At 45.8% G+C, this 22,781-nt stretch overlaps 1 protein-coding gene across 4 annotated transcripts in view; it reads left to right on the forward strand.

The window, feature by feature from the left end:
• Positions 1 to 3,469: 3,469 nt before the first annotated feature.
• Optix (optix) overlaps positions 3,470 to 22,781 on the forward strand; it is a 48,103-nt gene continuing 28,791 nt past the window's right edge. For 2 of the 4 annotated variants that reach the window (XM_071785974.1, XM_071785975.1), the window contains exon 1: positions 3,470 to 4,879. In XM_071785974.1, the coding sequence (XP_071642075.1) occupies positions 4,251 to 4,879 (629 nt within the window). In that variant the 5' untranslated portion in view covers positions 3,470 to 4,250. The remainder of the gene's footprint in view (positions 4,880 to 22,781) is intronic. The other 2 variants (XM_071785976.1, XM_071785977.1) reach the window with 1 other exon arrangement.

The raw sequence follows: 22,781 nt of genomic DNA on the forward strand, positions 1-22,781 counted from the left end.
TTGCACACGGATTTTTATATAGATCCTATCTCTCTGGCGCTATTCACAACTAATACTAATACAAAATTAACTATATATCGTTAGAAACAATATTGTAAAACGTCACACTTTTGTCTGCGCTGCACTTTCGTCTGAGAACTCTGAGATAAAAATGCAAAAGGTTGCGAGAGATAAATGGAAGAAATTTCAGGTGTCAATTGTCTGTGCAATAATATGCAGATATAGAACGAAACCATCAGTTGACGGATAATAGCTACCCACAATGTTCCATTTTATCGGTACGATTACTCGTCACGATAATCTGCTATATAACTTGCCATTTCCTATGCTTTTTTATTGTGCCTATTTATAATATTCTTCGAAAATATTTTGACTGGATTATCTTCGCACTATTTGACTGGAAAATTTTTGACTGGATTATCTTCGTTCTCTTTTTCTTTTCACTCACGTAGCAGATATTCCAGCAGATATTCTTTCCCAATATTTTTGGGTTAATAGGGACGACATAATAACTAAGCAAATAAAGCATATGGCACCTAACACCAAAAAACCTGTATCTGCACCGTTATTCAGATAAAAAGTATTACTTGCCGTAAAACCACTATCATATATAACTGCAGATACGGCAGTTCTATGATGAGTACACACAAGTATATATCTAAGCAAAAACGCAGTATTTGCTTTTCCTATATTTTACAATATCAATATTGTAATTTTAGTTTCACAAAATGCTTAGTTTTACAAAATGATTTCTAGAGGTAATTTACTTCAGAAAAAGTTAAACAATTGATAAAATAGACATAGAGATTGCGACGACTGCATTAAAGCTGTTTCTCTTAGTTTGAGGTTTTTACAGATACTATACTCTTCCTTAGCAATATGAACATCGATAAGAGCCTTTTTTAAAGATAAATTTCGAGATGGACAAAAGTAACGAAAGTAACACAGATTCGTGAGCAGTGAATCGTAACTTTTGTGCAACTTTTAAGCAATTTCAAATTTTCAAAATTTTTATTTATATTTAATTTTTATCCATTAAACGTGTCACTTTTTACAGCAATTATATTAGAAAGAAAATATATACATATAAAAAAAATACTGATTTAAATTGTGGACATCAAACAATATAGCAACATTTCCGGATTAAGTTCTACATCCGCTTTGGTTCAGGCTTGCTCGAAATGTCATATCTGATCCTTCGCAGCGTTGCAATTTTCGACACTTCGAATATTGTTGATAAATCTCCACTGAAACGCGACACCGTACTGATGACTCGCGATATAGATCCACCAATATGTAGTTATGACCGTGCAAATAAACTGCACTCTCTAAATATAGAATAAGTGTAACACGTGGGTTAAAAAAAAGCCGCGTGGTTGACACACGTAATAAAATGATTTCTATCACATCCGTGTTTGCAATAGAGGTATGTTAAAGTAGGAAAAATAATATTTTGTCTATTCAGAATATTTAATTTAAAAGGTAATAAACCTTTTAATTTAAAAGGTAATAAACCTTTTCGTCAAGCGTTTAAAGGTAATAAACCTTTTCGTCAAGCGTGCAAAAATAGAACAAAAAATATATATAACAAAAAATAAAACAAATCTATCGACTACATAGACACAGGTACGGTATTATCTGTGAACTCAATGAATATTCATGGCAGGTAGAATAGATCATAGCGGAATGTTTTACTGTAACTATCAAAATATTAATTTTGGGGGTACAACACTACCAGGTATAGAAACAACATATGTCGGATGTCACGTAGACGGATGAATGACGGATCGCATCAGGAGAAAAAATAGGAGCGCATCCCATGAACTACCATAGTCGCTGGTATAGGATGGTGTCTTTCGAAAAACTCGAGGTAATCCCGCTCGCCCCGTAATCCGATTTAACCCTGACCAATCGCAGCCGCTGTCGGTTGCCGGTCGTGTAACGGAACGACCGTCGAGGTAACGTAAACGAGAGCAATCGGAAGGAGTCATCCACCACGGTGAAACCACGTTTACTTTTTCATTACTGCGAATCGATCAAAAGATTTAACGGTCGCGCTCGTTGCTTACCTGGAGTGATTATTCGCACGTACAACAGAATCATGAAAATACAGGTTTATATCTGTATAGATTTACAACTAGTTTTTAACATGGATGAAGTCATTACGCTTCTAACAGTTGCGCTTCTAAAATTCAAACTTTTTGCAAAAGAGTTTTCGAGCGAATCTTTAAACTACTTTCGGATGATCTTCTCATTTGTGACAGTTGGATCCTCCACGCGAGTTCGTATATGTAACAAATTATTAGGATTCGCGTGTATAGGTTGCAAGTTTAAAATGAAATTTGCTGGGCTACATTGAGACGACCAAAGTAGAGTAAAATCAGAATATCTACCGCGAGACTAAAGCTTCTACGGTGGCTGCGCGTTCGATAAAACGGAGACGTCTTCGGCGCCGTCGCGCGCCCTCGATTCTTCAATACGCTAACTTCTGTCGCCGCTCTGTCTGAGGTATGAGAGCTACTCGATTATAAATATATAAGGCTTCTTCCATACGGAAGTTGAATGTTATACTTTAGCAATGACAATCTTGACGCTTTTTAATAGGGTTGAATATTCTCGCTGATCAATACTAGCGAAAACGCTAAACTCTAATTTCTGAAATAATAAAAATATACCTAACAAGTGATTGTTTCTTATAATTGAATTTGTTAGTTTAATGAAATATCCTCCGTGAAATAAATCGTCGTACAAAGAATAACGATATTAGATAAAATATCTGCCAACCGAATAAATGTAATAAAGAAGCAAAATCAGCGAACAAAATCAGTGAACGAAACATTGAGAAATTTGCCCGCGACAGAAGAATGAACTAAAAGTAAGTGAAATACGTAAACGTCCTAGTCTGAGAGTGGATGGCTGGCAGCCTATCAATCTTATCCAGCTATCACTCGGGTACCGAGTCCAACGTCGAAAACAGTTCGTCGCAAGATCACAGCAACAGAAGCAACAGCAGCAGTGGCGTCACGGCGGCAGGAACAGCAGCAACTCATGGGATCATGTCGTTCTACCCCTCTACGCGAACAGCTAGCAACCTCTCCGTCCCACATTCTGCAGGATACATCGATCGCTCTCTCTCTCCTCGTCTCGCTTCCTTTCCGCCTGTCAGTGAGGGGAGGCGTGAGAGGTGCCGCGGGCGCCGATGGTGGTGGAAGAACGTTCGCAGTGGGGATCGCATAACCGGCCCGGCTATACGTGGAAGGGATAATTAACCGACACAACTGTAGCTCCCTATGCTGCCTAACGGAAGGACGAAGAAAGGTTACCATGGCTACATGGATAGGATCCGGCCAATCCCGGTGTACCTCGTAGGCGTGGTCTGTGCATTGGACCCCCCGATGCCGTCTATCGCCGTCTCTTTTCCTCGCCCATTCCCCTACACGAAGATTGGACGGTGGTAGAAGTAGCGAGACAGAGAGGTAGAGGTAGGTCTAGAGCGCCAGCGAGACAGCCCGGTTGCAACGGGCGCGTACAAACGTATCATGCTGGGTAGGGCCGGTGCCGAGATGCCGGCTTGTAAACGAAACCAGTTTGCTATCCGATACGATCCAGGCAACAGCGGCCTCGCGTGATATCCCCACGACGTGGAAGAGCGTCAGCGCGCCTGGCCTAGTGGGTGTTACCTGAGCGACCTGGAGAACGGTTGCGCGAACCCACCTGACAGCGATCTTCAATGGGTATCGGAGCTCTTCACAACGCGATCCTGCTCCAATTCAGACGTTGCCACGTGCCGCCTTTCGGGGATTGTTTCAAAATTAATTAGTGACGTGTCGCGACGCGCGCGAGAGAGAAACAAAAAGGAAGGGAGGGAGAGAATCGCTAATGTAGGCTTTCAGAATTTAGCTGCGGAAACAGAGGCGATTTTTTTCGGGCAATTCTCTCATCTCGTAAGAGATTACAACTTGTCGCGTCTCTCTTCAAATGTCATAACACCTGATCCGTTTGTACTTTTGAACTTTAGAATTCTGTGGTGTCGATAGTGAAGTGGATAATCATCCAGTGACCGTCACGTACGTTTGTAATGAGCGAGCGTACCGCGCGTGACTCCAACGAATCATGAGAAGGTCTAAGAGCAAGCATAAATCGGAGCGGCGTGCTTCCTGAACCGCGACAAGACCGGGTGACATCGATACTCCAAGAAGACAGGCAGAGCCAAAATTGGTGTATCGCGAGAGGATCACCGTTTCGGGAAGATGTCCGCCGCTGGGACCACACCGCCAAACGCGAACGGTCCGCTTGTACCTTGTCCGTACCTTGCCCTGCCAACCTTATCTTTCTCCGTCAGTCAGGTGGCAACGGTTTGCGAGACCCTAGAAGAAAGCGGCGACATCGAGAGGCTGGCCAGGTTCCTATGGAGCCTTCCGGTCGCTCATCCCAACATTCAGGAATTGAATCAAAGCGAGGCTGTTCTTAGAGCGCGTGCCATCGTGGCGTTCCACTCGGGACATTATCGGGAGCTCTACGCTATACTGGAGAGGCATAAGTTCACCAAGGACTCTCACGGTAAACTGCAGGCGATGTGGCTGGAGGCACATTATCAGGAGGCCGAGAAACTCCGCGGCCGACCGCTGGGTCCGGTGGATAAATATCGCGTAAGGAAGAAATTTCCATTACCACGGACAATCTGGGATGGCGAGCAGAAGACGCATTGCTTCAAAGAGAGAACGAGATCGCTGCTCCGAGAATGGTACCTCCAGGACCCTTATCCAAATCCAGGAAAGAAGAGAGAGCTGGCCGCAGCGACGGGACTCACGCCGACGCAAGTTGGAAATTGGTTCAAGAATAGAAGGCAAAGGGATCGCGCTGCTGCAGCGAAAAACAGGTGTGTCGTAAATCTAAGCCCATTTCCCCCCGTCCTCTTCCTTAGCCGGAAAGGTCAAACTTCTGAGAAAATTGATAAACGCCCGAACGACAAAAATCACGCTTCCGTTGCAATTCTATCAAGCAACTTGTCAAATTCCGATTGGTTAAACTCGTTCAAATCGCGATATCCTCTTTTCGCGAAAATAAATAGATCGACACATATACACGATTCTAACGAAGTACATACTTTATATAAATGGTGGAATGTTATACGTATTTATCCAGTCTTTAATGGGCCAGTAGAATATATTTACTTTTCGGGACAATGAAATATTTCGTATACGCTGCTCAATGTCTGGTATTCGCCCACGTTGAAATCTCCTTCAATGTCGTTAAATATCCACTAAATCAACAAACAGTTCTCGCGAATGGTTGTACATACACGCGTACTCTTACGAGAGCGCCGATTCATTAATAACAGCGTAAATTATTGAGTTCACGATACCGAAAGTGCTAGATAATCATTACGGTGATATATGATAACCATTTAATGTTAAAGATATGCACGTGTGAATTCTTGAATGATACGAACAAAGACCATCGGTTGCAGTTAATCTTTAAAAAATATGGACTTAAAAAATCTTCTGAAAGAAAGGACATATCCTCCATTTCATTAACACGTGGCTAAACAATGAATCCATATGGGAGACATGTTTCGAATATAATTTGCCGGAAAATCGTTGTGTACTCTACACCATTCGTTTCGCAACACAATACTTCTAGAATTATATAATACTAATAATTGATTACGTTAGACTGTAAAAACAATTTGTCAATTATCGTAATTCTTCTTATCGAAGCGATCAGCAATGTTTTGCAAAATGTCACTCGAACAGAATACTAAGATGAACAGAATACCGTAAGATGAAAACGAAGAATTTGATTCACACATAAGAACATCTTGAAGAGCGTCTGCGGTTGGTCACGACATAGAAGGAAAGTTTTGTTCATTAAGTAGCGTTTAATGGAAGTTAATCGCGAAACGATTAGTGGTTTAGGTCCCTTTAGACAGATTGTTGTACTGTGTCCTCGGCAAACGAGCCTTTGTGCCTGCCCCAAGGTCCCCGTTGTGGAGGGTCGCATAATTTCATTTTGACGTCCGACGGAGGGTCGCTGCCGTCGGGCGAACGACGATTTTCGAATTACGTCTTTCAAATTGTGTTTTGACATAGCGCTCTCGCTCTCGCTCTCTCGCTCTCGTTTTCTCTCTTCCCCTCCCCCTCTCTCTTTCTATCCCTCTATACAGTGATATACTCGAAGTCCAGGATAGCTTTAAAATAACATTTGAATCTGTCTCAGATTCTTGCTCTCTCCGTCTTTATGCAAGAAAATGAAGGGGATATCATGGATATATGTATATATATTTTTGTCTCTCGTTATCGCGAATACCGTATTCTTTGATTAATTATATTTCTAAAATAAGTCTCGAGATGAAACAAACTTGTTATATATTGTCATTTATGGCAAAAATGAATAGAACTTGTAAAAAAAGTAACCATCTCGAAACAATTTATGTGATCGTTACTATGCTAATATATTGTGTACATAGTAATATCTATTCTAATCTAAATACCCGAGTAGAAATAAACCAAAATGTAGCGAGTAACTCTGGCCAACAACTGGTCAGGAATTTGGTTACTGACCTGTTAAAAATCTGGCTATATATTCTGATTTATTTTCTATATTCGGGTATTTTTTCTTTGATTCTGCGATCGATTTCAATTCTATGGTGAAAGATGATGTTTAATGAGGACATTTAACGTTCGACGGATCGTGTTACAAAATGTCGTTAATGTCACAAAAAAGAAAAAATGATGCGTCCGAATAATATAAGGGTTATGAAAGGAATGAATTCCTTCACCGTCGAATCACGGCTGGGTCGTTATTAGGGGATCATCGACAAAATGCAGACGGAAAGAAAAACGGAAGTAGAGTTTTCGTTGGGAATTACCACCTGTCATTTCAATTCGATTCGACACGAGCGGCTCCGTCGCGGGCAGGTAACGGTCTGCCGGCCGTATTGTTCGGCTATTTATCGCCCAACGCCGCCATTATTTGCCTATAAAAGGGAAACTCGAGGTGGGTTTTCTATGCCATGAGCTTGCTCCTCTTCCTTCCCTCTCGTTAGGAAACCTCGAGTGGTCTCGACGCGCGAACCGGATGTTACTCCCAGTGTGATTTATGAGTTCTGGGTAGACCTACCCGAACATTTTCGCTATTGCTTCCCCGGGAATCCCGGGCAACTTTCCACATCTCGAACACGCGACCTTGCATGCGCGACGTTACCGAACGCACATCGCACCTTTGATTCTACCTCGGGAAAAAGGTATTTATCTAATGTACCGCATCTAAATGACGCTGAAAGTTGATTAGATGGCTTTTAGGTCAAAGAAGCAAAACACCTGTGCTTTTCTATATGGAATTAAGAACCGATGTAATATGCAAAAAGCATTTAGATATATGTAACGAACGAAATGATTTAAAAATTCTCGATATATCCATAACTAAAAATAATTAAAGCCGCTACTTTTGATACTTTTTTGTTACACAAGAATCAATTTGTATCCTTCGACTGCTCAGCAGTGAAGAATCGTGTTTGACGCGTTAAGTATACGCATCGAGTCCCTCATATCGATAACGGAGCACGGTCCTGCAAGTGACACGCAACATTCTGGCGGATTAAAGTGCTAATTCATTTCGCGCTGGTGCGTTATTTCAATCGTAAATCAGGATGAATGTTTCGATATACATATATAACCCAAGCATGATAAAACTGCCATTCTCCCGTGGAAAATAGCGTCGACCTAGATCTGTCCCCATGCGTACGGACATATATCGTATAATTATTGCGCTCTGAATGAAGTCATTAATAGTCATTATCTACGTCTAACGCTGTAATTGATATATCGTTAACGGTCGACGATGGCTCGACCATACTGCTCTAATTGATCTTGATGAGCTCGCGCAGCGGGTAAGATTATACGTTTGGAACGTGTATTGTCTCTAAATCGTCGTACGGCGATCACGCGTTCATAAAAAATACAAGAAAAATGTTTATATAACTCTGCCACATAATCGCCGTATACAGCCGCATGTTGCGTCACTGACGGTAAAACAGATCGTGTTCTCGTGTTCGGTTGTTGCTTTGCCGTCGCGAGAAAATATGCGTAACACAAGATTTATTAAGCGGAACATAATATTGCATAATTCTTTCAAATTATGCAATGCGATAAGATCGAATGAAAACTGTGCCAGAATTTCTTTGTGCGTGATGATGAATCGCGTCGCTAGAAATGCTGCTATACGCATATTTCACACATATATACATAGCGTGATCGAAAGGCAACGTTATTTTACGCAAATTTGTGAAATAATTCCCCAGAACATTTACGTGTACAATCAAGCGATTACGAAATGTAAACAGCAATTTTCTTAAAAACGTCATAGGGATGTTAATTTGATTCGATCAACCAAAGGAACGATGTTCGAATACTCAGAAAATTATTACTTAAGTATCGTTAGAACAACGAAGCAAAAGGCGTTTTGCTCAAGGAAGCTGAACTTTACGTGACGGCAATATTCAGCGTGCTATTCTACCGTCGTTACTTAAACAATACAAAGCGGTTCAAAAAAAAGAAAAAAAGGAAAAAATCGCTTATGTCAGTCTCACGATCTCGCGGCTCTATATTCCACTGAAGCTATCCAACAATGGCTGCGACGTACCTATCGTTACCCGACGTAATGACATTCCGCGTCTGGCCCCGAGCCACATTTTCCTGCACGTAATCCATCGAATCTCGGGACGGAGAGTCCTCGGTTGTGTACATCTAGATAGACATAGGGAGATAGAAAGCCTTTCGAGGATCCCGCATCTCCTTTCAGAAACATCGACCTGCGTGCGGAATTCGACGCGGAATCCGCCTATATGCGCGGAATATGCCATTGTTTCACAATATTTGAGAAATGGAGATTATCGTTGTTATAACACTGGTGTCACTTTGCTCGAAACGTCGCATTATTCTTGGTTCGCATTTATACCATTATTTGTTACTGCAGACAATACCGTATTTACAATTACTAATTACTAACCATATCATGGAGAAATATCGTAAATAGGTAATTACGCAAATATAGCATAATTACTTATTTATAATATTTCTATTATGCAGAATTAATATCGTGTCCGCGCGCAGACGCGCGAAAACCGAACTGTGATAATTTTTATTTTGGATAATTTTTCGACAAATTTATACGCTTTATTCAATTATATCCGGCATTATATGGAGGACTTTTCCCCGTAATTTTTCTCCGCGTCCAATTCATATTTATATCGAAAATGGCTTTTTGCCCTTTTTGTTACGTGCTTCCAATATTTAATAACTCGGTCACCGAGTACAGGTAGCGTTCATTAGCCGCGACGCGGAAAAAAAGCATACCATTAAAAAATTCATAAGAGATATTTTGCATCACTGGATAACGCAGTTTGTTACAATCGTTGTTAGTTCCGAAACGCTGAATAATGTAATCCACAAAAAAATAGTGGCTTTTTTTATCATTTTTCCATCTATCAGCCGTACTTTCCACTCTTTTAGGCAATTCCCTTTTTATTCGCGAATTATGAATTCTGAACAACATCGACGAGAGGAAGGCATCCTGCGCGCATTGTAAAGAGCTTAATTCCCGATTGATAAAATCCGCCAACGATCAGACTGTAAAATCCCAGTAAATAAGTACATTCCATACTAAAAATTTCACGCAATTTCCATGCCGTTTTTATATTTCAATTGGCATATATGGTAAAACAAAAATTGGTATGTAAAATATTTCCGATCGTTTCAGCGTTTTACCTTACGTCAATTTACGTCAAAGTAATCGGCAATTTAGACGCGCTTCCGGGATTATTACCATCCAAGTCATTTGTGCCGCGTGTCGGGGCGAGAGAGCGCGATGCAAGGGCGTCCTCAAGATGCGCGTCCCAAATGTTTCATTTTCGTCACGTGTCGGCGCCCGCGAAGAACGTAGCAGCTCCCGTCATAACGAAATTCCCTCCGTGGTGCATTTTCAGTTCTGACACATGAGGGTAAAGCCGGGGCGAATCTACTATGCCGCGTATTTGTCGTCATCGTCGTCGCCGTCGTCGTTGTCGTCCTGACCTGGGGTGGGTTAGGTAGACACGTAGACAGGATACGGTGCCCGCCCCGAGGATCCTGGAAGGTCCTTTCAGAAACGTCGATCCGCATACTGCCAGCCTCGCGGTATATTTTCGCGGTCCAGCGAGCGAGTTATTCAATATGCTCAACCCCGAAAGCCCCGGAGCAATCTCCGCGCTCGCACGTAGCTACTCGGGCGTCTGTGTGGATGCCAGGCCGGCACGATTACGTGTGTGAAAGTATTCGTGTGTGGGTGTATGTAAGAGCTATATATTACGGGGACGAGAGAGAGAGAGAGAGAGAGAGAGAGAGAGAGAGAGAGAGAGAGAATGGAACGGGTACGTTCCCGCTGGTGCCGCTCCACCCGGCGCGGCAGGGTGAGCACGTTCGTCGCGTTTTGCGGTAAAACACGGATAGTGAAGGTAGAGGTCGGAGGAGACAGCGGCACATCCGGTACAATCAATTACCCAACTGACGCTGATTGAGGAATAATCGCCGTTTGAAGGATGCGTTTTCGCGTCAACGTCTTGGAAGTGTGACTCTTTCAATTGTTCAGCTATCCTTTATCAGGCTCACGTTGCAAATCTCATTATCCATTTCGGTACATTCGCGGTAGAACCGCGTTGCTATTAATTATGTAAACGCGGGGATTTACGCAGGAACTTGTAAACACGTTCGAAATCGGGAATTCGTATTATACGCGCAGAAATCCTCGCGCGAATACAGACGTACCGGTTCGCGTTACGTCCAAGGGAACTCGGAGCGCAGCCTGAGCGCGAAACTCGAGGCTTCCTAAGGGGCGTCTACGGCCAGGCGGGGTACGAGAGGGGAGAGCGAAGGAATATAACCACCTCGGCAACCCTCCGCGTTGCCGGCTTTTCGGGGGTGGCTTAGCTCGAGCGTGTTCCCGGCTCTTCTCTTTCGCCGTTGCCTTCGCCTCTGAAGTTATCAGATTTTGATAAAGTCCCCGGTGTATTAGAGACCCGCGCTGTTTGCGTTTCCACGCAGAATCCCGTCTGCGTTGCCACCTCCCGTCGCTACACCACTATCACTCCCTCCCTCCCTTCACCCCAACCCCTCTGGACCTGTTCTCTTCCATCAGGATTCGCGATGCCGGTTACTTCCATCCTTTGTGAACGGCGAGACCCCGACTGCGCTCTTTTTTTTTTTTTGTTCTTTTTTATTCGAATGACTACGAACGGTGGAAGGGATACGCTTCCATACACGCGCGTTCTTTTGTTTAACGAGATTTCTACTCTGTAGCGATGCGATGCCATGAATCACATCATTATTCGCTTTCTCTTGCTGCTTGCACGATTCGCTTTTAAAATAAAATATTATTTACATCTACGCATATCCTTCTTTCAGAGAGCTCGGAAAATTAAGTATGCATCTCTCTCTTTCTCTCGAGAAAGAAAATATTACCGTAAAGATTTATCCATTCGTTCTATCATGGGGATTTATGTTTGGTTAAACAACGTGTCGCCTCGGGAAATAATTTCTTGTAGACACCTGATGGAGGAAGAGCGAGGATTTTTGCATAAAACTTAAATCAGCGTCCAGAAAAGATGGCGGCAGGATTTATGGTCGCGTGAAGTCTCCCCAGTATGCGAGATGCACGTCCTTTCGAATCATTACTACATGCCTTCCGGTACCTTCTTCTTCGAGTCACGGTCAAGTGTCACTCAGTGACGGTACCGCCGTTATCTTGATGACCTTAAACGAGAAAGGAATATGGAGGAAGACGCGGATGTCATCGCGTTGCGCAATCTTCCACCGCGAAAAATGTCCCGCGGCCGCGCGGGTCTTCGGGAATGTCCGCCCGCAGATGGACGACAGATGTACGACGACGAATCAGGCGGAACTCCCGTTTCGGGAAGCGCCGGCGCGGCGTGAGAAAATTGCAGCGCGGAATATTTTCGCGGGAGAGAAAAATTGTAATCCCCCCACACAACTCACAAGCGCGCGCGGTCGCCTCTCGCGGACCGTTCGACTTCCCGTGGTCGCTGCGGCAAAAGGCGAACCTATAAATAATGCTGCCTCCGCCATTCGAGACTCTTATTAAATCAACTTAACCTTTGGATCTCAGACGGGGAACATTAAGGCCACCAACACTGTCTATTAGGTCGCTGTCAGTTTCGAAGTTACGTTACGCATAAATTTAATATTACCACGATTCGACGCGGAGTGGATACGGAACGTATTAAAGAATTAACACGCGTCAGAGTGCGAGCCGCGTTACGGGGGCGGACGAACATTAAAAAATGATTTCGTGTAATCAATTAATTATCCTGACGGCGCGGTCGCTCTGTGGGTGTCGTTAGCGATCGAATCGATGACGATCCTCCCGAAAAGCAACGTTCGTCATTGAGAAGCGTCGGAGCCGAGGAGCATTGGTTGGCGAATTAACGACGATAATGACCGAAGAGCGGCGAGCACGCGATTCGTCGAGAGAGAACCGCCAAAAAGCCGCGGCAAGCGGGCCGCGTAGCGGGCAAAAAGCAGTAGAGACAAAGGCAATGATTAATTCCACGTTGGATGTCCAGGATCATTAGCGGCCAGACTGCCATGACACCTGCTCGCACGAGCCCTTCGTGATAGATTGCTGGGGCAGAGAGCGGGGCCGGCTCGAGGAGGAATGGTGGCGAGGAGCGAGACGGCGCGCCGAGCGGAATCGCGGCACAGGATCGGCGGTTACTAATGATTCCGTATTTCGACATTCTGAGCGATATTCAGGAAGCGATGAAAAAGAACTCGGGTATTACTACCACGTATCGCCCCTCGGGGTGGCCGCGCAATTCGCGTGGCAGCTTTTTGTCAAGGGGTTGTTACGAGGTAACGTGATTGATGGCGGCTGGCGGCCGGGCGCGACGGCACCGGGGCATTCCGCGTTCGCGATCTCGCGAATACGATCGCAGAAAAGTGCGAGGTGAAGGAGGAGGAAGAGGGGACGTGGGGGAGAGGAAACGCGGATTTAATAAGGACACGGAGAGTGTCGGGGCGTAATTAAGTGCTCGGTAAAATTGCTCGGCGTACACTCCGAGTTCTCGCGCGCGCACGGAGCGAAGACCGCAGGTCTAAAACTCGACGCTGATTAAATTCGAAGGACGGGGATATGCATAATAGACGTCACGCTTATACTCGTAACGTGTTTACTGGCACGCGCCGCGTTCCAAATTCAAAATGCCGCGCGTTTAATTCGGCGTTAGTTAATTTAAGTTGTTATCAATCCGCTTTAATGCGCGGCACGACTAATCTATATTTCGCTAATAAAGGCTCGCCTGCGACGAACGTTTCCGTCCCGAAGTCTGACGAGTTCTCAAAGGAACCAGCCTCGCCCGGGCTGTCCATCGGCAAATAATTAGACGCGTTTGCAAGACGCGGCTCCTAGGAAAACGAAATGGCAAGGGGCGAGAGGTTACAAATAGGTAATTGACGTGCGCGGGCCAGCTGTCACTTGTTTCCGCCGGGATCGCTTTTTGTTTCACGAGCCCGTGAGTGGGCCCGGCAGCGTGCGGATGCCTGTTTTCACGCCGTCACCGTGGGGGTTCCCCCGGAACGTGCGAGTGCGGAGAAAGGGGGGCACCTACTCGCCACGGAAATGTGTGTGTACGTGGCCCGACGGGGGAGTTAGGGGCGAAATATTAGGGCGAGATATTGGACCGCAAGCTACTAATTCGTACGATGATATCGATTTGTACGTGGAATCGTCCGGTGACGTGCGTCCGGCACGTCTCTCCGCAGTTCGCACAGACACACCTACGTTTTGGTGTGCCCGATCCCCGTATCCTCGCCACGACTCGGCAGTCAAGGCTCCCGGTTGCCGACCGATCTTTTGTTCGCTTCCAGCGAGAGCGAGATTGGCAACGGCGTGACACGCGGCGTTCTCATCACGCCCGCTCACGTGACGCAGATCTATATTTGAGGAATACGATCATTCGACGGAAACACGAAAATAACATTATACGCGAATAGAATCGTCGGATTCGCCCGACGATTTCCGATGAAATTTTGTTTTCGTCGCGAGATTTTTGTCGTTTCACCACGGCTGTTAATCTGAACGTTCGGGAGGCGAGGGGGGGACACGATCGATCGACGCTCTCGTAAACGCGAGCGCTGTAATTCTGGACCAGCGATCGAGATTTATCACGCTCGCGTGGCTGATCGGACAGTATACGAACGAAAGCGAATTTCGAATTCGAACAAAACATTATTATTTGCATTCGGATGAATCGAAAACCAGCCATTGTCTCGTTGGTACAATTCGATCAGCCTTGAACGTGTAAATGCGAGATCATTCATCGAGAATGCTCATTCATGCTTCGGCTGGCAAAATGAGTTTGCCATAATTACGGTCGAGTGTAGCAATATGTTCTCGGCGTCGCAATTCCTCGGCCTAACGATCGTGAATTACAACACGAAGAAGCGTACACGTTGTCTTTTAATGAGAGGATTGGATAGAACAATAAGATCGAGTAGAAATATTCTATGTCACGCGGACAGATGTGCGATACAAAGAGCCGTTTTTCTCATGGATCATGCCATATTTATAAAACTTGATAGTACACTCGTACGACGTGTTCGGTCGAAGCCAGCCCACTGTCCGTATACCACGAGTACCAATAAGTACAGCCGTTAAGTGTCAGACGTCTTAAGACTTACCTACTAATAATCATCCTCCTATTTAACGAGTAATTGCAGACACATAGAGGTTAGCTGGCATCAATCGTCATTTCATTAATATTCTGCTGGCTTGGAGCGCCTCTTCAACGAACGCACAGGAACGACTTTCCACGCATGGAACACGCGTGCGAGCAGAGAGAAAGAGGGACGGGGCGGGAGGGAGGGAGGGAGGAGGGAGAGAGAGAGGTGCTGCGCTGCAACTTCATCGATCCCTCCACCGACGAAGTGTTATCTCGCGTTACCGGCCCGGCTTTGTTTCGTTCCCGAACAAATGGTCGCCGGTTCACGGAGGGCGTGCACGCGGGGGCCCTCCGCGCGAGAGAGGGATCATCGATCGTCACTGATCGTTAGTCGTAGAGACACAGTAATTGCCGCTCATTAGGGGGCTAAAGGAGCGTATTATGCGCGCTGAAAAGAAGGATCGCGCCAAGGCGGACTGCCGGGGCGAGGAACTCAGGAGGAAAGAGGGAGGAACGAGGAGGTGGTGCGGCCGAAGATGCGAGAGAAAGAGAGAGAAAGGGAGAGAGAAAAGAAAGAAAAGGGGGTTTCCGTCAGGAAGGAGGGATTGTTGAAGGCGTTGAAAAGAGTACTCGTGGAGTACTCTTTTCATAGGGGCTCATGAGGTAACCGATACCCCTCTCGCCACGCTTTGTTCCCGGACCCGGCAATGAAATATAGCGATGAGATGCCATCGTGAGCGCCCTTTCCTTCTCGCGGTGCCGAGTTAATGCGCGGTTGCGTGTCTTCCCGATTCACAGGCGCTAAACATCGCGCCGCATCTGCAGCTTCTCTCACAACGATGTTGGCTATTATTACGCGTGCTACCGTTAGATTTGATCTGAATCGAGATCAGACTCGCATTAAACGTTTCCGATCTAATTAAACTCCGAATTAAAATCCCGCAAGAGTAACGTCCGTTCGATCGAGTTTCAATCGCGCAACGACAATAAAGATTCATTGTGTCGCTGTGCGAAAAAGAAACTCGATAACGCGAATGAGAATGCGTTTTGCGTGCGAGACGAAATGGAGTCTGTCGTGAAAATTTCATCTCGGCCGTCGCGCATATTTCACTGTCGGCTGTCGATCTAGAGTACCCTCGGTACATGCTCGCGGCATGGACCACGAGAAAAAGAACCACGATACCGTCGGCGGACGTCTAATGTAGCGTGATACATCACACGCGGTGATTACAATGCCCGCGATGCGCGTTCTCAGGAAGGTGTCGACGCGCGAAGATGGCTCACGCTGGCGTGACCTCGGCGCCAACCGATACGCTCTCAAACGAAGCCTCGATCACCTGACACCGCTCATTACACGCGTCCCGTAACAACGCGGCCCTGACGGATAATTAACGATATCGAGATACACACGCGTGCGCGCGCGCGCGCGCGCACGTATCGACCTCCACGAGATTTATCACCCGCAGACTTCAACATCCGAGATTGATCTACGCGAGCCTGATTCGCGCCACGATTCGTCTCCTTTACGCGCCACCTGCTCGATCCTTAATAATCTAATAAACGCACATGAGGATCGGCGCCGCTACGACGAGCGCGCGTAACGCAAAATGCACAAATCGAATGCGCGAATTGTCGATATGCATCAAATGGAATTACGGTTCAATTAATAGTCGTTGATATAACCGCTATTCTCGCACAATGCGGATTTTTAGTGACCGTTCGTGAATTACCACTCGTAACTTTCAAGGGATATCTCGCGACGTCGAAGAGATAATTGCACTGGTTAAACGTGACCGATACCAGTTAATTACTTCGTTCAGTTTTATACCGAACATATAACATTTTAACTGGATAAAGCATCGATACGTATTAGTAATACGCGAGATAGAGATCTTAAATTAACGCACATATAAATCGAGTGTTTCCTTTGCCGGGAGGGATGGATCTGGTTCTAGAAATAATTAATCGAACAATGTTCCGGTATATACGCGCGCAGAAGTATGTCGTTCCCGCGTGATTCGTTCCAGCGGTAAGATAGGAGAACATTCGTTTTGTCACTGGAGGCACTTTCGTGCGTAGCCACTACCACCTGTGCGATATAGAATTCCATCGGCCTGCGATCGGGGTGTCCGGTTACCTAGTTAAAACCAGGTACGTATCTACCTACCATGTTTTCCAAGGACTACTTCATAGAGAACCAACGACCCTGCTTCACTCTCACTCATTCCCTTTTATTCCGCCTCTCTTTCTCTCTCGCCCAACGTTCTTCCAGCAAGGTTGCTCTTGCGCGAGAGTTCGGAGGGTGTATCGAATGTCCTACCATCCTGCGGTCCCGTCTATGGTGTCCGGCTACCCCACGCTCGTTTCACGGTTAATTAAGCGACTGACAATCTGACCACGAGACGGTTAGCGGCCAGGGAGGCCCGCGATCTTCGGGAACTCGTAAACAGAAGGAATTCCTCGAGCATGAATGAAGCCACGACGAAGCGGGCGCGACGAACGGGGGAGGGAGGAGGTTTTTGGGGTAAAAGAAATGAAAGAAGGAGATTGACAGGAGATATCGATCGTCCTGATCATCGGGCCACCTTTGGGAAGAACGCATCACCGGATCGGCCGATCGGCCGATATTTTTCGATGCTCCCCGACAAACTGCGTCCCGCCTTTCGTTCACTTTCGTGCAGGATCGCCACTTTTTAAGCCGATTGAAAGAGTCATTGTACGAGAACATAAAATAAATCGCTTTCACGAGAACATCAGGAGCAGCAATAAAGCCTGAAATAATTCTGCATCTATGACACACGTTCTAATCTCAATATCTTATAACGGACTTTAGATATCTAAAATAATTTTAGCAACAAATAATATTATAATATTAATCTTATCGTAGATAGAACTATCGCTGCCATGAAATTCTTTATGACATGTATTTTATGTATTTAAGATAAAAAATCCTATAACAATCAAAAATCGATAAAATTCTCGCGATTTATTCACTTAGAAAACACGTCTGGTGACTTTATAGGATCGTTGAAATGGATCGGAAGAAAGACGAGGGCAGATTACCGGTGTATCGTCGAAGGTATCGTCTCTCATTTTGTGCACTCACGGCGGGTAGTTATACCAGGAAAAAGGGCCCGATACCTGCTAACAAATGACCTGCAGATGATTTAGCACATATTCCACGGAGGGCGCTCGATCGCCTTTTACGCGTACCGGTACCCCGACCGAGTATGATTGTTTTATAATTAAGCCGTTACCGGATAAGGCACGGGCGCGCGGGAGGCGGTGGTGATTAATTGTTTTCGAATTGAAAACCTATAAGACGCGGTGGCGTCTTAATTTCATCGTGTCCGTGATTGCGACCAAAGAAAGAGAGAGAGAGGCGCGTACTCGATGGCGCAAAAATAAAAGTAAACTCGCCGGAACGAGATCCGGTCGTAATCGAATCCCGCGCGACAACCTAATCGTCTTGGCGACGGCCGAGGCCGAAAGGATAGGCAGTTTTTTAATATTAGAGAGACGAATCATCTTGCTGATTGAGAATATTACGTCTACCCGTATTGCAAACGGTCCACGTTGCTCTCCTACAAATGGTAATATTACATGAAATATAGACTGTCGTTATTCAGTCACGCGGATGCTGCGCCGGAAACTAAGTGTTTCTACTATCCGATACCTAATCGCGATATCAATAATCGGATCGTTACATCGTGCCCGAGCCGAGTGGGGCTCCTTCGCCACCCTTTCCACCCCCTCCTCCGCCACGTCTCCTCCGACGGCACGACGTCTCGACATCTCGCGTCGAAAATTCGGTGCGTCTCGAAAGCGCGCCGCATTTAACGGGGCAAATAGACGGTGCTGCGCGGCAAAAGGGTGCCGACTGAAAGGCAAACAGTTTAGCTGGAAACAATTGACTGCAGATTGAAGAGAGAGCGTATGCAGGGGAGGTGGGCGAGAGACATCTGACGATCGATGTACGCGTCGCTGCCACGAGAGAGCGAAGTTACATCTGTCCGCCGATGAAAATAGATTTTGAGAGCCGTGCCCGGGCACCGAGGGGGGTGAGCGACACGGACGGTGGGGTGCAGGGAGACAGAGGGGGAGTTGGCGTTGTTAAAACACTCGTTTCCAGACCAGGAATTCGTGTTTCTCGTCACAATGCCGGCGCTTTGATCGACCGCGCGCGCGACCAACCGGCACCGAAGGCAACGCGTTTGTTTTTTAACGTTCGCGAATTGAAAAAACTTATCAACGATGTAATGCGTCCGCTCGGTTGCCCGGGGAGGAAACGCGGAGCGGCGCGGAGTGACACGCCGTATACGAGTCTCCGCGGTGAGCGCTTCGCAAAACCGCGCATATTTATTAACAGAGAGACCGCTGTTGGTACTTTGTGTTTTCCAAATGACGGCCGCTCGTTTGGAAAATATTGTACGACGTTCAAGCGTGGTTGCGACTCGTTTTTTTTCTTTCCTTCGTGAAAATTGTAACCGTTACATAAATGCTGTTGATTTTAATTGGTCTTTTATATCGCCTGTTACGGGCTCGTTCTCGTATGTTTGCAAAATCCCACGTAAATTTCATTAATTTCATTAATTTCATTAATCTAATACAAATTCCCGAACGATAATCGCAGTCATAATTGTCTCTTTCGGGAAACACGCGTTTACGTTTAGTGTTGCGTTTCCGCTGACGCAAGAAACGAGGGTTCAATGCAATTTGTCTAAGCGCAAACACCCCGCGGAGATAGCGGGCAAACGGCAAGATGGCGCGCCACGGAAATTTCACCGTCGACGCGACGGGGGTGTCCCCGATGTTTTGTCTCGTCAGACCCTTTTAGCGTCACTTAAAACAAAACACTGTATCGATTTGACCGTTTCGCCCCCCCTCGGCCGGCGCGCTCCAAGTGCGCCCGCGGGGACGCTCGATGCGGCGGCGAAGACAAGTAACACTCGATTCCACGGTGGTCCTCCAAGAGCGCTTTGTTTTTTTCCCGCCTACCACATATCTCATTCGTCCCGCCTTGGGGACCTCTCGCTCTCTCTTTCTCTCTCTCTCCCATCTGCTAAAAACGACGTATCAACTCTGAAATTCTTGACGCTCGCGTGATATAACTCATGACAGTTGTTTCCCGAACTCCGAACACGATTTAAGAATTTTTACGAGAAACCGCGTTATCGCCAACGTGACGAATGACGCGCGAAGAAATTCCCGAGATGGGAATTCCGTCCACGACAATCGCGAGGAAGAAAAAAATATTACTCGGTAATACTCGATGATTCGATAATTCAGCGTGCGACTTTGCGTAACGCGATGATTCTTTCGCGTATAATATTGTACGTTTAACATTGACACTGGTCGTAACCGACTTTTGCAAGTGCAAAAACAATTCATTCGCGATCACGCGCGCACATTATTGGAATAAAAAATGCTCGGAGTGTAGCATACGGCAAAACGGGTTACAAAATAGCGAATTAACAGCTTGTGCATTAAATGATACGTCCTCGACAACAACATAATACGTCTTCATTAAGAGCCGATCGTTCAGCTCGCGTGGCATAAAAGAGTTCCGAGGGGAGGTGGTTACAACCCACCAGGACGACTTTTTCCGCCGGTCGACGCCGCGGCGTCTCTCCCTCACCTCCCTCCGCGGTGCCTTCGTCTCTCACCTCCTCCTCGTCGAGCGCGCCATCAATCCAGCAAGAAAATTGAATGTCGGCGTCGATTCCTCATTCGAGTTTTTTTTTTTCGCCCGACCACCGGCACCATTATAAAGTATAATGCGGGGACTGTGAGTGTTTCCCAGATTATCGTCGCCTGCACGACGCGATACCCTACGCCTCGCGTGTCAATTAGCCACGGTATATGAGGTTACAAAGTATGCCGGGTCTTTGCACCGCGCACACCAACCAGCCGTCGAGTCGAGTCATAAGAGCCGCGAGATCGTTTCCGATCGTTAGGTAAAGTCACCAGCTGATCCCCGTTCAGGGACGGATATATGCATATGAAGTCTTTCGCATTGTCTACACCTCACGTCCCCAACTCGCCATTAACATCAATTCAGAGTTCACCAAGTCCTTTCCGTAATTTAATTTTTTTTTAAATTGACTATGGATCACCCAGAGAACTTGTCGATACATTTTATTTTAATTTTAACGCGATTGGAATGTGGACACGTTCTTCTGTTCTACATATAACGAGAAAATAGTTTTCGAGGCTAGCAGAGTGCCCACTCGCTTCTGTGTTCGTCGAGAGAGAAAGAGAAAGAGAGAGTGAGAGAGAGAGCTTTCATCTCTTCAGCACCAAACCGAGCACGAGAGGCAGTAAATCTCGTAGATCAAGCTCCGCGTTTTTTTTCACCGCCGCCGTACTCAATCCGTAGCAGATCCGTGATTGCATGACGCATAAATTACTTAACTACGTGCGCAACCGATTACCGGTTACATGCTCGCGAGGCAACGCTTACGGTTTTAGAGCCGCGGCGGTTTCTGCCGTCCCCGCCTCGGTCGGGGCGATTAATCCTCTCGTCATTCATCTTGCTTGCCCCCACAAAAACAAAGCCTCCGACGCCGTGCCGTGATGTACACCGCGCGCTGCAGTAATGGTCTTAGAAAATCTCGCATCGATCTCACGGTGAGGCAATCAGCGCTCTTTAAGGCACCTAATTCGCTCATCGCGGTCGCGGCGTCGCGTCGCGCTCGCTCGCCGCAGGCTGTCGAGAGTACGTGTGAAAGTTAGGTAGCTATAATCGTTCCGACGATCAATGTCTTAATAACACCCGTCGAGTTTCCATTTGCTCCAAAGTACACACATCTCGCGCGGATAACAACGGTTAATCATACCAACGCGCCGCTGTGCGGTGTCGTCGCTTATTAACTTTATCAGTTCGCGACTAGAACGGCAATTATCACGTGGTCGACTCGGAAATTGAGGAATATAGGGTCTCGCACTTGCTCCGCGTGCGATTATAAAGTTTAGACTCTATCGACGTATACCGCCATGATAATCGTACTTCGTGCTGTTATAAATAACAAATTAATATGAGTCATCAAAAACGCATCGCTGGACTAAATACAAAACCGGTTTCGTAAGCCTCTCCACCGCGCCTCTGATGTCTGTTTTAAGAATGCATCCCGAGGTATCGCTTTCAATGCGCTGCGTCGAAAATGCGTAACCTCCACCGCTGTGGTCCAGTATCGCCTCTATGGTAGCGTTCTTAAAGGGCAGTAAATCATTGCCGCTTCGCCTTCCTTTTTATCCGCCACCGAGCCCGCTGATTGTGCCATACATAAAATTACGATAAATTCAGCGGGTTTCTCGCACTGTCGTGACCCGCGGCGGTCAATTGTCTTGAGATGCTAATAGTACCCGCGGCAATCTCGGTGGGTGGTGCCACTGCGATTGTCAACCGAAAATCATCGATTATACTTGAATATCCCGACGCGATATATTCAGGGATTCTCAATTCAGTTGGATCTTACAATTCAGCATCATTGTAAAAAAAGTGTACATTTTATATATTTCATACTTATTGTTAGATGTAAAAATGTGTTAACGCAAGAAAAAAAATTTATTTTTATCTTTTTCGATAAGAAAAATTACCTAATTTATTTCTTAATTTCTCACATTTATCAGCTCACGACCATTTTTCTTATAATTCCGTACGTTATTTATGTACTATTAATTAAAGGTGTTATATAACTAATTAGAACGATTTTAAATATAAAACACTGTTCGATTAAATTGCCACGCGATGAAATGAAGTATTCAGTATACGATCGCTAGACTTTGTAATTGACAGTTTATCTATTTCAGTCCTTATAAATACTGAGAAATATGTGTATTCAAGGCTGCCGGGACGGATGATCGTCGCTAATGGCAAACTGGTTTAAAATCTAGTTACGCAGATAATAATCAGCCATAGTCCGTATCCCGTTCAAAACATCGGGAAGTGTAACAGCGAGCTGAGCCCCGATATGTATCCTGCTCTCTCTTTTAATAGAAAAATAGTTTGATTAATATATCGACTGTCATGGATACCTGTAAACGGTGATCAGAAGTCGCGATACAT

The sequence above is a fragment of the Temnothorax longispinosus genome, chromosome 8 (genome assembly GCF_030848805.1).
Source record: "Temnothorax longispinosus isolate EJ_2023e chromosome 8, Tlon_JGU_v1, whole genome shotgun sequence".
NCBI lineage: Eukaryota > Metazoa > Arthropoda > Insecta > Hymenoptera > Formicidae > Temnothorax > Temnothorax longispinosus.